This window comes from Leopardus geoffroyi, chromosome X (genome assembly GCF_018350155.1).
Source record: "Leopardus geoffroyi isolate Oge1 chromosome X, O.geoffroyi_Oge1_pat1.0, whole genome shotgun sequence".
In the NCBI taxonomy this organism is placed as follows: Eukaryota; Metazoa; Chordata; class Mammalia; order Carnivora; family Felidae; genus Leopardus; species Leopardus geoffroyi.
In genome coordinates this window covers 1,657,501-1,672,720 of record NC_059343.1, presented here as the reverse complement: position 1 = coordinate 1,672,720, position 15,220 = coordinate 1,657,501, and the positions used below count along the sequence as shown (strand labels likewise).

Here is a 15,220-nt window from a genome sequence, read left to right as displayed (position 1 = left end):
GGGGGGGGCACTGCGCAGAAGCAGTAACAACACCTCGCGATGAGAAATCGTTCCTGCATTAAACCCGGCAATGGTTGTCATAACATGATGAAAACCCACGGGACGTGGGATGAAATGCATGAGAGGCCAGTGGGAACAGCAAAGTGTGTGGGTAGACAAAGGTTGCAAGACGGACAAGCTCTGTGATGAAAGCAACTCCAGGAAAACAAGAAGGAACACAGACATACGCACACGCGTGTGCGCGTGCGCGCAAGATAATCCAAGGAAAGCCAGAAGACTGTCTCCATGAGTCCCAAAGACAGATTCAAACTACTGTTGCATCAGAATCCAACAACATGATCAGAAGGGACACATCCTGGTCATTCGTCTGCTTGTTTCCAGCTTCAAGTGTAGAGAATAAACAAATCGAGGGGACATTTAATTGAAATACGCGTTGGTCTTATTCGGGAGCAGTGGACCCCCAAGTCTGGAAGCTCACACATATAGACACAGGCAGCGTGCAACTTTCCTGGGGCTCCTGCAACAACTCACCACACAGTTGGTGGCTGAGAGCAACACACATTCATTCTGTTCCCGTCTGGAGACCAGAAGTCTGAGATCCAGGTGGGGCAGAGGGCTGGCTCCCCCCGGAGGCTCCAGGGGACGGGCTGCTCTGTGTCTGTGTCCCAGCTTCTGGGGGCTGCGGGCATTCCTGGGCGTCCCTTGGCACGTCCCGCCTCTGCCTCCGTGTCTACACGGACTTCTTCCCACGTGTCTATGTCTGAATTTCTCCGTTTTTATAGGGGCACCGGGCATATGGGGGTCATGTCCCAGCTGGGTCCAGGATGACCTCACCTTAACAGAGCTGATGATGATACCTGTACCAACATTTGTTCCAAAGAAGGTCACGTTCTTATCCGAGGTACTGGGGAAGTAGCGCTTCAGCATGTGATTCAGGCACGAGGGATGCCATTCAACCCACAAGACGCCGTCAACCCTCAACCTCAACACACACACACACACACACACACACACACACACCCTGTTCACCTAGCTCCTCTCTGATGGCCACCCCGGGACGTCCCTCCTGTCCACCCACAGGCTGTGCTCCACTGTCCTGTCACCTCCAGAAGTTCTCTTCTCTCATTGGCTCATCACACGCACCCTTGCCTGGCAAACCCTACTCTGGGCAGCCACTTCTGATGACCCGTTGTGCCCCATTCGAATGTCAGGTGCGTGACAGTCAGGAAAGGCTTTGCCACCTGCCTTCTGCAGTCATAGCACCCGGAGGACCTTCACCAAGCCCAGGTTCCCAGCTCACCACTTCAAGACGGAACTGTGAAGCCAGGTCCTGTTTTATGCCTTGACTCACTTGAGTCCCCTGTGTATTTACAAGAAAACAGAGTCCCATTAAAATGTTGCAGTTCACGCGAGCAAACAAGGCTGTCCAGCAGGGATCACCAAACCTAACGTGGTCCTGAGTGCTGTAGGGACAGGAGCTCGGGAAACGCTTTTGTAGGGCAGACGCAGCCAGGAGGTTATCTGATCCCCTCTACGGCATTTGGGGAAACATAGTTGGCTGGCTGATCATTGTGGGTTCTTCTCAAATTTCATTTCCTCTGGTTCAGAAGCATTCACAGGTTACGGTTTGCTCTGCACACTGTTATGCCATCAGACCCACCTTATTTCAAGGCAGTTTTTTTTTTTAATGTTTATTTATTTTTGAAAGAGAGACAGAGCGAGCAGGGGAGGGGCAGAGAGAGAGGGAGCCACAGAATACGAAGCGGGCTCCAGAGCCCGAACCGCACACCACGCGTCTCTTTTCTCTCGCCACGTGTTCGAACTTTGTTTTGTTTTTTTTTTTAGTTTCAGACCAGCCACCAGCCTGCTAAGACCAGGTATGCAGGCAAATCAGACCAGGACCTCAGAGGTTCCTAGTGCAAAACATCGGTGCTCCCTGAAAGCCTGACCGGGCTTCTCTGTGGCCCCAGAGACACTCTGACGTGTCCAGAGTCCTGTCCAGCTACTGTCAATAACCTTCCCATTTGCTGAAAGCCATGGGTGGGTTCAAGGCACGCGTGTCAGAGGCTCTGAGTCCCGAGGGGTTTCCGGAATTTTCTGGAAGAAGATTTTTGCATGTAAACCACGGGGCGGGGTGCGAGGTTAGGCGTGCAATTTCTCGTTTTGGACTGCAGTGGGTTCCTCTGTAGTTCCTTTTCTTACGACAGGTGTCTGTCTCACCCGTCCCGGTTGCTCAGATATCCTGACAACACGGTCGGGATCGGGTCTCAAGCCTTCTTCTGCCCGGCATGTCTCTCGAGCCCTGAATCAATACCGGGTTGAATCCTACCAAACCACTGTGCGTGTAGGTCATAAGCTGCCACGCTGTGACAATGTCATGTGGTTCAACCCAGCAGGCTCAGCCCCTGCCCGTGCGGACAGCTAGGCGAGTCACAGACTCGGAGAAGGACGATCACTGGGACACGCTGGGCGGCTGGCCTCGTGCTGACCCAGCCGTAGCTGTGCAGGCAGATCCAAATATCCCACAACTGTGAAGTGAGGGGGGCGGGGCGTGTCGTTTCTGGGAGAGCCAGCAGAGAACTTTACCAGCTTCCCACTCCATTCTCCTTCCTGCGTCTTTCTTATTTTGTTTTTACGATGACAGAGAGGGGCAATACATGTGATGCACAAGACGCGTACCACAGGCTCAGCATGCATCGCCACCCACCCCGAGGGTGCTGTAAGATTCAGACTTATGCCTGTTGAGAAACACTTAGCCAGACAGAAGACAGAAAGAAAGACAAGCCAGACAGAAAGCGTTCACAGAGACTAAAATGGCGTGAGAGGTGGCCAAAGGGCCATCGACTGCCGGCATGTGCTTCGCAGAGCACGAAAGGCCGGCGGGGACCGCCCTCAGTCGCCCAGGAAGGTTTCTCTTGTCTTAGTTGAGGAAGTCAGAATTCCTACAGCCAGGGCACAGGTACTCACATGCGTCAGGGTCAGGACGTGGGCAGGAGATAGTCTCACACGTAAGGCAGTTTGGGCAGTAAGGCAGTCCGCGGCTCATTAGAGGCACCCAAATCCGTGGCTGAGGGCTCACGGTCGTTTCTGGAACCGCTGAATGTCCGTTTTTGCTGCGGAAGTGACCTTTCGCTGTCCTGCTGGTAAGGACGTACATTCTCGTGCTCATCAGCTGACAGCCCAGAAGTCCTCCTGAAAGAGCCACCCAAGGGGGCCTCACCCATGCACCCTCCCCTGGGATCTAAGTCACAGCTGATCTCCTGACACCACATCGCCCCACACCATTTCGGGGAGAGCAAGTTCTGGCAGCTGTCTCACCCTTGGGCAAGGATTTGCCGAGTTTCAGGCAAGCGCTTCTTAACTAGGGCAGCTCCCCTTCAAGCCTTTCTCACAGACGGTCGTCCTTTTGTGTTTTTCGCTTTAAATCAACAACCGATTTAGGGGCGCCTGGGTGGCTCCGTCGGTTAAGCATCTGACTTCGGCTCAGGTCATGATCTCAGCGTTCGTGAGTTCAACCCCTGCATCAGGCTCTGTGCTGACAGCTCGGAGCCTGGAGCCTGCTTCGGATTCTGTGTCTCCCTCTCTCTCTGACCCTCCCCCGTTCATGCTCTGTCTCTCTCTGTCTCACAAATAAACGTTAAAAAAATAAAATAAATCAACAACTGATTTTACTTTATCACTTGCCCGTGAGTCATAATTTGCAGTGATGATAGCAAAGTGAGGCTAGTGGGATAAGCCTCAGAGACAGGGATCCCTGAGAATATTCTTGGAGTTCTTCCTATGCGTTAAAAAAAAAAATCATTCTAAATTATCTTTAGTATGAGGCGGGGGTAGGAAGGAAACACAGGTATACACAACACAAACACAGCTCTCGTTCAGGACCTGGGTTCCCTGGCTTGGTCTGTTTCTAAGAATGTGTGCTTTTGTTTTGTTTTTACTCCTTAGAGCGTTTTTCTACAGTAGGTTGTGATTCTGACCTGTTTTCTTTGAATGGCAAAGCTCCATAAATATGTGTCGACAAATGAGGAAAATTACACTGGAGTCTTGAGTGGGACACTTAGGGCTATATTTAACGAATATATACATACATTCTTTATATATGCTATAGTACACTATATTATCTTACACTATACTATACTATGTTATATTATACTATACCATACTATAGTATAGTATATTCCATTATATTATATTATATTATATTATATTATATTATATTATATTTGGATTAGTCAAATCACTCATTCAGTCCAAAGTTTCTTTCTTTCTCTTTAACCTTTTTTGAAACCCTAGGTTATATTATACTATAATATATTATACTATATAGTATATATGTATTATATAATACTATACATTATCATATATAATAATATATATAATATAATATGTATTATAGTATAGTATACGCCATTATATTATACCATATTATGTTACACTATGCTATACTGTACTATACTAAACTATATTATGCTATTCTATCCTCCATGATATTATACTATATTATGTTATATATGCTATTTATAATATAATACATTGTATTATATTATACTATTCTATATTGCATTGTACTATATTATAATATATTATGCTGTTATATTATGCTATACTATATTGAATTGTATTGTACTATATTATACTATATTAAATTACATTATACTCCATTATATTATACTATATTATGTTATACTATACTATACAATGTTACATTATACTATACTATATTATAGTATATTGTATTATATTATACTACACTATTATATAATATTATATTATAACATAATAATAAATGTAATGTAAATTATATTTTTAATATATAGTAATATTATAATATCTTATATATAAATTATATGTAATTATAAAATACATGTTTATAACATTTATACATTTGCATATATAAAATTTATATATTTATATAAATTATTATTTAAAAGAAATTATACACATTATGTATAATACCTAAAATAAATGTTTACATTTTATATATGATTTTATACATATTCATATATAAAATAAAATATAATATATTATATTATTTTGTAGATATTATATATTATTTTGTAAACATTTATTATCATTGTATTATATTTTTTTATTACTTATTATTTATTTATTCTATGTGTACTAAGCATCGGGTTCACATTTTTATTTTCCTACGAATTAGATGTCTGAAACATGAAACATTGTACTCTGACATTGTCTTTGGGGGCAAATGGATTTTCATGACAAGAACATGTAATTTAAATCATCATTCAATTTTTTTTTTTTTTTAATGTTTATTTTATTTTTGAGAGAGAGAGTGCGAGTGGTGGAGGGGCAGAGAGAGAGGGAGACACAGAAGTCAAAGCAGGCTCTGGGCTCCGAGCTGCCAGCCCAGAGCCCGACTCGGGGCTCGAACTCACAAACCCTGAGATCAGGACCTGAGCTGAAGCTGGATGCTTAACCGACTGAGCCACCCAGATGCCCCATAATTCGTTTTTTTTTTTAATTAAAAAAAATTTCTCTTAGGTGTGGAACCTGACACAGAGCTCAACCTCATGACCCCGATCACAATCTGAGCTGAGATCAAGGGTCACAATCTGAGCTGAGATCAAGGGTCACGACGTGAGCTGAGATCAAGGGTCAATCTCCTTAGCGCATTGACTCACCCAGGTGCCCGACGTTATTGCTTAATCGTAAGCGAGTATGAACTGATCTGTGCTGGCAAGACGCCGAACCAAATCACAGATCCTCCAAGGACCCAGCCCACACCCCCGAGCCCGCTTCGAGCAGAGACTTTGCTTCTTGAAAAACCTTAGGAAGCAGTCAGCAGTGTTAGAAATTTAATTTTAAGGGCACCCGGGTGGCTCAGCCGGTTAAGCGTCCAACTTCAGCTCAGGTCATGGTCTCCGGGTTTCATGAGTTCGAGCCCCACATGGGCTCTGCACTGACAGGAAGGAGCCCGCTTGGGATGTCTCTCTCTCCCCCTCTCCGCCCCTCCCCTGCTTGCGCTGTCTCTGTTTCCCTCAAAATAAATAAACTAATTTAAAAAAAACTTTTTTATAAAATAGAAATCATCTGGAACTCTTTTGTCTGGTAGAGAAGTATGATAAAGTAACCACCAGAAGAATTTCAAGCTAAAAACAGTAAAATGGTGTGGAGGTGCTATACTGGTAAATGGAAAAAAAGATTTCACAGAGAAGAAGCCGTTTAGACTTTCTGACTAGTGAATAGAAGCTTTTTCCTATTTGTACCTTTTTTTAAGAAAACACGGGCAAGATTGGATCTCAAATGAACAGTGACTGGTTGCGGAGGAAAGGATTAAAACGTGAGTATAACAGTGTTATCTTTAAACATCAGTATTCATAGAGCACTAGGATGGCCACTGACCTCTCCCGCGGGCACAGGGACAAAGCCGACAAAAGACCTGGGGAAACACACACTGGCTTTGCCCCTGTGGCTTTAGAACATCCTTGTCAGCTCAGGGAAATCCTTACACGCCGTGAAACTCATTGTCCCCGGGTGGAAATGGAGGTCACGTGGCGCATTCAAAAACACACTAATCTGTGCTACACGAGCTGAGCCGTCATGGTGGACCACTTCCCTCCAGATTTGGGGAACCCAGTCTCCTCTGTTCCCAGAAACCAGAAAACTGGCCAAAGCCCTCAAAGCTCCCATTTACAGCCCCAAAGTTCTTTCTAGTCCTTGAGAATTAGTGTTCTGTCACTTGCTTTGCATACGCGCATATGAACCTACAAGAACAGAACACTGCCCCCCTCCTCCCAAAAAAGGCTCTTTTTATGTCATTTTGTCATTGAAAAATACGCTCAAGAAAAAGCACAAGTTCCAAGTGTGGCTTGATGGCGTTTCTGCGAGGTGAACGGAACAGTGACACCACCCTCCAGGGCATCTAAATTGTGAAATATATCATATTGGCTTTTCCATTTCTCTTCCACTATTTGTAGGATTTCGAGTTTTGCTTCTTCTTTGATCCTCATATTGGAGGATCCTCTTTGACCTCCTTGCTGTCTCTGTCTCTCGGTGGGCAATCTACTGAAGAGTTTCAAGATGAAATGTGTTTCTCAGAGGGACAAACACCACTCTGTGGTGAAAACGAGGACAGAAATAGATCCGAGGAAAACAAAGAACTATGTGCATTTCAGTGTCATAAAGAGGAGCTTGTTCAGAGGTATTTGTTACATGGTCAAGGATGAGTGCCAAAACCTAAGGTATTTAGACTGAATTAAATGCACATTAAAGATGCGTCGGTTTTATTTTTTTTCTAATTGATTTATTTGGGGGGGGGGGGCACATAAGCAGGAGAGCGGCAGAGAGAGAGGGAGAGAGGGAATCCCAAGCAGGCTCCACACTGTCAGTACACAGCCTGTTCGGGGTCTCGAACCCAGGAACCGTGAGATGATGACCTGAGCTGAAATCAAGAGTGAGACGCTTAACTGACTCAGCCACCCAGGTGCCCCTACACAGGTTTTATTTTTAAAACTTATGGGTCAGGGGCGCCTGGGTGGCTCAGTTGGTTGAGCGACTGACTTCAGCTCAGGTCACGATCTCGCGGTTTGTGAGTTCGAGCCCCGCATCGGGCTCTGTGCTGACAGCTCAGAGCCTGGAGCCTGCTTCGGATTCTGTGTCTCCATCTCTCTCTGTCCCTCCCCTGCTCATGCTCTGTCTCTGTCTCAGAAATAAATAAAACATAAAAAAAAATTTTTTAAAAACTTATGGGTCAATTCATAAATATTTTAGAAGGAAAAGTTTTAAATTATCAACCTTATTGTGTAATAATTTACACAAGATAAAATGGATGCAGGTTAATTAAATGTCAAGACCAATGACATGTGACAAGGAAAAAAATGTTGTTAATGTTACACTCACGGAACTACCATGAAAATCTATCTGCCCATGGCCAATTCCAAGACCCAGGCATTCATGGATTTTGCTTTCTGCAACGTTACATTACATTGCCGTTTTCTACAGTTTCACATAAATAGAAGATACTATAATACTGTACATACTCTTTTGGTGCTTTATTCCTTAATTTGAGGATACTGGGCTTGAAATTCATCTATGGGAGTTATACATCTGTGTTCTCTTCTTGTTCACTGTTGAGTACTATTCCATCCTAGGCAATTTGTTTATCTGTTCTTCTATCAATGAAAGATAGGATTTCTGTTACTCTCTCAATGGAATGGAAGTAGTTAATGGCTATTACAAATACGATGTTTACCAGAAAGCCCAATGACCAAAGTTTAGAAGATAGAAAAAAAAACTCTGATAAAAATATGGAAAGGACTCAGTTCCATAAGAAGACAAACAAATCAATGCTGACGACATGAACACAGCATCCAACAAAGCTTGGGTCAGAAGATGTGTAATTCTACTCCTGTCTTTCACCACAATCTGTTCCCATCTGGCTAGTTAAAAGTGTTGCCCCACGCATGTTGAGGATCCCAACCCATGTGTTAAACTGTCTCCCGCTCTAGACTATCATACACACAAGCTGTGAGGAACCCAGCAATTTGGAAACTTTGGGACATAGAGTTTACAACAAGCACAAGGTTATGCTGTTCCTTAGATGTCAGACAAGCCTCACTGTCACTGATGTGACCGTGATGTGCAAGCATGATACACATTTTATACATGAGTGGTTGTGTTTACAAGAAAGTTCAGACAACGTAGTCATTGATTCATCTTTATTTTTCGTTTTGAAAATTCTTTCATTTAGGATTTTCCTACGGTCGTAAGAGCACATCGTGTAGATCTACCCTGTTGAGTTTTACCTGCACTATACAATACTGTTAACTACAGACACGATGTTACAGAATTTATTTATCTTGCAAACCTGAATGTTTATACGTGTTGAACAGCACCTCCCTATGCGTTTCTCCCCAAGCCTCTGGCAACTTCTATTACACTTCCATGTTTCTACAAGTCTGACTAATTTAGATGCCTCATGGAGGCGGAACATCGCAGCCTTTGAATCTACCACGTATCTAAGCACTGAATGTGTGTCTGGCCCCAGAAAATCACCACGAGGCTACAGAAGAAAAAGATACCATCCTAATTACTGGGGACATGGAGATAAGTCTATGATAAAGAAACAATTATGTATTCTTCCCTAAAACACGGTGATGATTCTAAGTAACTCTGTGAGTCCAAGAGGTAAAATTCCATACTCAATGAATGTGAAATTCCTATGGTCACTTTAATGGTAATAGTAGTTGTGTGAGATTTACATCATAAATCAATTCATGATGCCTATAATTAACCTTTAGTGAGGAGGGATGATTACCTAAATTTTTTGGTGAGATTACAAGGTTACCAGCAGGTGACTGTCCTCAGAGATGGGATGAGTTTGGCCTTGGGGCTCAGTTTACTTAGTAAGGTTTGTGAACTCACTTCTCTTAAGCAAGAAATAATACTCTTGTTCCACTTGTGCAAATATCCTTAGAAGAAAGAACCTACGTACGCTTATTAGCTCATAGACACTTAAAATATCCAGGATTCACCCATGAAACTGAGTCACAAAAGCATAATCGTGTCACTGATGATGGTTGAACTGACTTATTGCCATGTCTGATCCCCAAAACCATTGACTCAAAACCATTGCTCTGACTTCTACATCAAGAATGCATGAACTAGCTCCTGACAGACCTGTCTTCCCAGAGATCACAGCTATAATCTCTATACTAAATGCAAAAAAAACAAAAAAAACCCAACACATTAAGTAGTGAAGTATCTGGAGAGTGAACACAACAAGGCGGGTTCAGGATGAGAGTCAACATGTGGAAGGAGGGACCATCAAAGGGTGAGGTTTCCCAGGTTTCAAAACTTCTAATCTGAGAGTACCAGGGGCAGTTAAAGCTCGGGTAGGATTGGAGGGTAGAGCCCAAAATATCCAAAATGCATGTAAAGGAAGGTGAACATGACAGAAAGAAAAGAAAGAGCCTGAATGGGATCACCGTAAACACTGCATATAAGTGCTGCCCAGATCTGTGTCTGATGTCAGAACCACACACATCCAGAGCAAACACAAAATGCCCAGTTAAAGAGAAAACATGGGGAAAAGACTGGCAGCTGAGCCATTACCTACTAGCCCGAGCTCTTGATTTTAGTCCAAACACGTTAATTCCCTGAGAAAACAAAAACATCAACACTCTTTTGATGAATATAAGAGAAACCAGAATCCTCACTCTACCATTCACAATGTCCAAGATAGAATCCCGAATTACTCAGTCTACATACAGTCAGGAGGACGCGAGCCACTCCCAAGAATAAAAGAAAAAAATATCAACAGAAATCAACCCCAAGTTGGTTAAAACCATCCATCTTGGTTTTAAAGTCCTTGGTTTTAAAGGACTTTAAAGCAACTGTTATCTTTATGCCTAATGACGCAACAAAAAATATGTGCATAACAAAAACAAGGTTGGTAAGTCTAAATGTAATGAACTAAATGTAAACTCTAGAATCAAGCTATACAACTTCTATACTGTAAATGCCTAAAAACTAAATAGAGCACAAGGGGGAGACAGTCAATAATTTGAAAACATATCAGCAGAAATTATCCAATTTTCAGGTCAGAGAGAAAAAACTGTAAAGGAAGTCTTACAAAACAATCTCAAAAAAGTTTCATTTGGAGTCACCAAAGAGAAGGAGAGAGAAAAAGGTAGAAGCATTATTTGAATAAATTAGAAAATACTCAAAATGTTTTGAAAGACAAACAATTTACAGATTCAGGAAGCTCAGGAGAACTCACGTAGGATAAATATGAAGAAAAACATGTCTAGGCACATCATAAACAAGATGCTAAAAGCCAAATGTAGAAGGAAAATCTTGAAAGCAGCCTGAGAAAAATGATAGATGAAATCCAAAGGAACATCAATTCAAATGACTGTCACATACTTGTGAAAGAAAGGGGACATGGGGATTGATGTATTTAAAGTGCTTAAATAAAATAAAAATCAACAGATAAATCTGGAACCTGTGAAAATACCTGTCAAAAATCAAAGTGAAATAAGTTTTACATGGACCTTAAGGAAAAAGTTAAAGCTAAGAGAACCCATCATCTAAATACCTACACTATAAAAAAATACTAAAATAATATCTTTAGTCTGAAGGGTAATGATGTCTAATGAAAACACAAGTCCCCAGAAAGAGACAAAGAACATGAGAAATACTCAATATTGAGCTAAGCAAAGAAGACTACTTTTTTCTCTTGATTTCTTTAAAATATATGTTGGGTTTAAAGCAAATAATTACACTACTAGGGGCTACATCATACACATAGTTGTAATACAACACCCAGAGCATAAAGAATGATGGAGTGCTGGCAAATAGATATATGGAGTAGCAAAGTTTCTCCATTTTATGGGAAGTGATGAGATTAACTCTCATTAGACCATAAGCTCAACACATATATTAGAATTTCTAGATCCCTCACTAAAAAATGCAAAAGAGGAATATAAGAAAGACCAAAGATAAAAGAATATTCTAATTTTTTAATGTTTCTTTATTTTTGAGAGAGAGAGAGACAGCAGGGGAGGGGCAGAGAGAGAGGGAGACACAGATTCTGAAGCAGGCTCCAGGCTCTGAGCTGTCAGCACAGAGCCTGACACCGAGCTTGAACTCACGAACTGTGAGATCATGACCTGAGCCAAAGTTGGACTCTCAACCGACTGAGCCACCCAGGCACCTCAAAAGAATATTCTAAAAGAAAATGAAATAATCGAGTAACCCAAAAAAGACAGAAGTGTAGCAACAGATGGCACAAACAGAATTGGAAGATGCAAACCCAAGCATATCAATAATTACACTAAATGTTAATGGACAAAACATTCCAATTAATACCAGAGATTATCAAAATGGATTAAAAAAAAAAAGGCAAGACCCAATTATATGATGTCTAAAAGAGAGGCACCTTGCTTTCTTAATTAATTTATTTTTTATTTGGGATTAGTTGACACACAATGAGAAGCACTTTATTTTTATTTTTTAATTTTTTTAATGTTTATTTTATTTTTTGAGAGAGAGAGAGACAGACAGACAGAGCATGAGCAGGGGAGGGGCAGAGAGAGAGGGAGACACAGAATCAGAAGCAGGCTCCAGGCTCTGAGCTGTCAGCACAGAGCCCGACGTGGGGCTCAAACTCACAAACCGTGAGACCATGACCTGAGCTGAAGTAAGACGCCTAACAGACTGAGACACCCAGGCGCCCCGAGAAGCACTTTAAATATAAAGCCACACATTGGTTAAACTGATGAGGAAAAGTACATCACTTAAATACTAAGCAATTTTTAATGTAATTAAGTTTTAACATTAAAGCTATGTTTATTTCAGCTTCACTGGACTTCAAGATACAGAGCATTACCAGATGTGAGGAGGTAATTTGCCTACTGATCAAAGATTTGATTAATCAGGAAAACAATTGTTTTCAAAGACTTCTAGTACCATAGAGCTTCAAAATACAGGAAAACAGAGTTAAATAAAGAGATAAAAAATCCAAAATATTGGCTGTTTGTGTTTTAAAACTTTCAGCATCATTTTCAAATAATAGTTTGAGGAGATTATTCTGTTCTCTTATAGCTTCCCTTGGGGCCATTAGCAAATCTACTTTTATTTGAATACTTTGTATTTTATAGGAAATCTGATTGATTTACAGATCTTTTCTTGGTCCTTTGTAATCTGCAGTTTTCTCATGACTCTTCAAGGTGTGGATTTACTTTTGTTTATCCTGTTTAGAATTGCTCTCTGCATGTGATGCCTGAATACCTTTCATCAATTAAAAACTTTTCCATCCATTTTTTTTTCCATTTTAGATATGGCCTCTTCTCTACTCTTCCTATTCTGTACTTTAGGGAACATGATGAATTGCAATTGACAACAATTACAACATTCATAACAATAACACCAATTTAGTGCTCACTGTACGGAAGGTGATTTCAGGTGAATTAATGCATGCGATGTTCACAGCCGCTCCATGCGATAGACACTGGTTTCCCCCCAATTCACACATGAACACACCAAGACACAACACATCCTCTGTCATCAAAAGTTGCCAGGAATCAGAACCAACACCTGTAGGCGGGCATTTATTTTGTAAGCGGGAAGAGAAGGAAAGAAGAAAAGACCAAAAGTCAAGAATTGAAAAGTAGTGTGGGACCACTTCCACTATCATGAACAGCATCTGCTTCAGGCTGAAACGAAATGACTGATTACAAAAATAAGTCATCTGGATTTAAGATCCCCAAGTAGAAGTTTCTACCACAACTACGTAAAAACGATGTCATCTGTCCTACCATTTCTCACCATCTCCTAAGCGCCACGGATCCATAAGAATCTGCAGAAGGTTTCCTAGGTCTACCTTTTTGCTTGAACAATGACACGATTATATAAAGATATGGCACAAGTTCTCTACTCCAGGGGCGCGGGTGTCCAGATCCATTTTCGCTTCATCGAGCTCCCAGATGTGACTTGAAGAAAGAACTGAAATCTGAGGGTTAAAAAAAATGGCGGAGGGCATAATTATTCATCCCACAAGGAAGGGAGGAATCAGCTGAGAGCTGCTTCCATGAAGTCTGTAACAGTGTGTTGGTGGTTGGTAACAAGTGGCCCCTTGCTGCTCACCAAGCCGTAGAGAGGATGTCATCTTCTTTGTCACACCCACAAAAAGGGAAAGTCCCACAGCAGGGCTGCAGCCACGGTTTCCAAATGGTGTTGAACACAGAGAACTGCTGTGGGACAGGTGTGAGAGTCCTGCGATGCTCTTTTATGGCCGCCTCGATTTTCTTGACCACTGAGTCAAATAAGGCTTCATTGTCAGGGCTAAGAGGCCGGGCCTCAGAAGGGTCTCTTGAGATGTCAAAGAGCAGTGGAGGATCATGGTAGGTGACATCTCCAGAACATGAACATATTCCACTTCCATAGCAGGCATCAGCTCCGTCCGGGGAGAATTTGGGAGTCACGTAATGGACCTTCCATACCGTTGCACCTGGAAAACAGAGCTCTGTTGAAAGTGCCATAGTTGTTATCATTTTAGGACTCATTCCATTGAAAACCTATTTCTCAAATGCTTTCGCCAACAATCAACCATCCTGTGCACAGAGTTACTTAGCAATTGTAGCGTTTCCTCAACTGTGAGAACAACACACAACTTTGCTGCAAATTTGAAACTTTTTACCTTATGACAAGGGCATGTGGAAATAATAGTTATTACCTGAATGGCTGCTATAATTCCAGAAGTTGTGAGTCTGATCACTACTTTGCTCTGACTTGCCATAAGCAAAATGGAAAGTTTCCTTTTCTTTTTTCTTTTCTTTTTTCTTGTCTTGTCTTGTCTTTCCTTTCCTCTTTTCTTTTCTTTTCTTTTCTTTTCTTTTATTCTTGTCTTTTTTTATTTAAAAAATTTGTTTAACATTTATTCAGTTTTGAGACTGAGAGAGACAGAGCGTGAGCAGGGGAGGAGCAGAGAGAGAGGGAGACACAGAATCCGAAGCAGGATCCAGTATCTGAGCTATCAGCACAGAGCCTGATGCGGGGCTTGAACTCATGGACCACGAGATCATGACCTGAGTGGAAGTTGGATGCTTAATTGACTGAACAACCCAGGTACCTCTCTTTTCTTTTCTCTTCTCTTCTTTTCTTTTCTTTTCTTTTCTTTCTCCTCTTTTTATTTGAGAAAGAGAGCGAGAACATGAGTGGGGGGAGGGGTAGAGGGAGAGAGGAAATCTCAAACAGGCTCCTGTGCCAAAATCAAGAGTTGGACTCTCAACCAACTGAGCCAGCCAGGCACCCCAAAATTCTAAAGCTAAATACCACTTTCAGGTCTGAAATTGACAAAGGTCATCTGGCAAGGTCAATCATTCCTTGTTCTATTCCTTCTCCATCTGTCTGTCCTTCTTTCTTTTATCTTTCATTCTTCCCTTTCTTCCTGTATCAGTGGCTGGCAGTTCTATTTCCAGAGATCGATTTTAGACAGAAAACATCATAAGCATTTCTCAGTGTCCGGTCAATGAAACTTTCATAGAAGTCTGTGAGTGAGGTTTTACAGAAAAGATATGCTTTCCTAATCAATCACCTGACTTTACCCTTCCCCCAGATTGTGTTGAACATTGTACCACCTCTGTGCTTCCAACTTCTGAAATCTTGATTATGAAAATATAAGTAAAATTCTATTTGTTTAACCCTCCATCATTAAGTTTAGGAAGTTTTGCTTTTGCGGGGGGGGCTGTTTTTC

At 41.8% G+C, this 15,220-nt stretch overlaps 2 protein-coding genes across 2 annotated transcripts in view; both read right to left on the bottom strand.

Annotated features, from left to right (window-relative positions):
• ARSF (arylsulfatase F) overlaps nucleotides 1–3,178 on the bottom strand; it is a 30,383-nt gene extending 27,205 nt beyond the window's left edge. Inside the window, exon 1 of the mRNA XM_045471889.1 lies at nucleotides 2,968–3,178. The gene's annotated coding sequence lies outside the window, so the exon portion shown is untranslated. The remainder of the gene's footprint in view (nucleotides 1–2,967) is intronic.
• Nucleotides 3,179–13,039: 9,861 nt separating this feature from the next.
• Nucleotides 13,040–15,220, bottom strand: part of ARSH (arylsulfatase family member H) — a 27,401-nt gene continuing 25,220 nt past the window's right edge. The window contains exon 11 of the mRNA XM_045471793.1: nucleotides 13,040–13,975. Within this exon, the coding sequence (XP_045327749.1) occupies nucleotides 13,608–13,975 (368 nt within the window). The 3' untranslated portion in view covers nucleotides 13,040–13,607. The remainder of the gene's footprint in view (nucleotides 13,976–15,220) is intronic.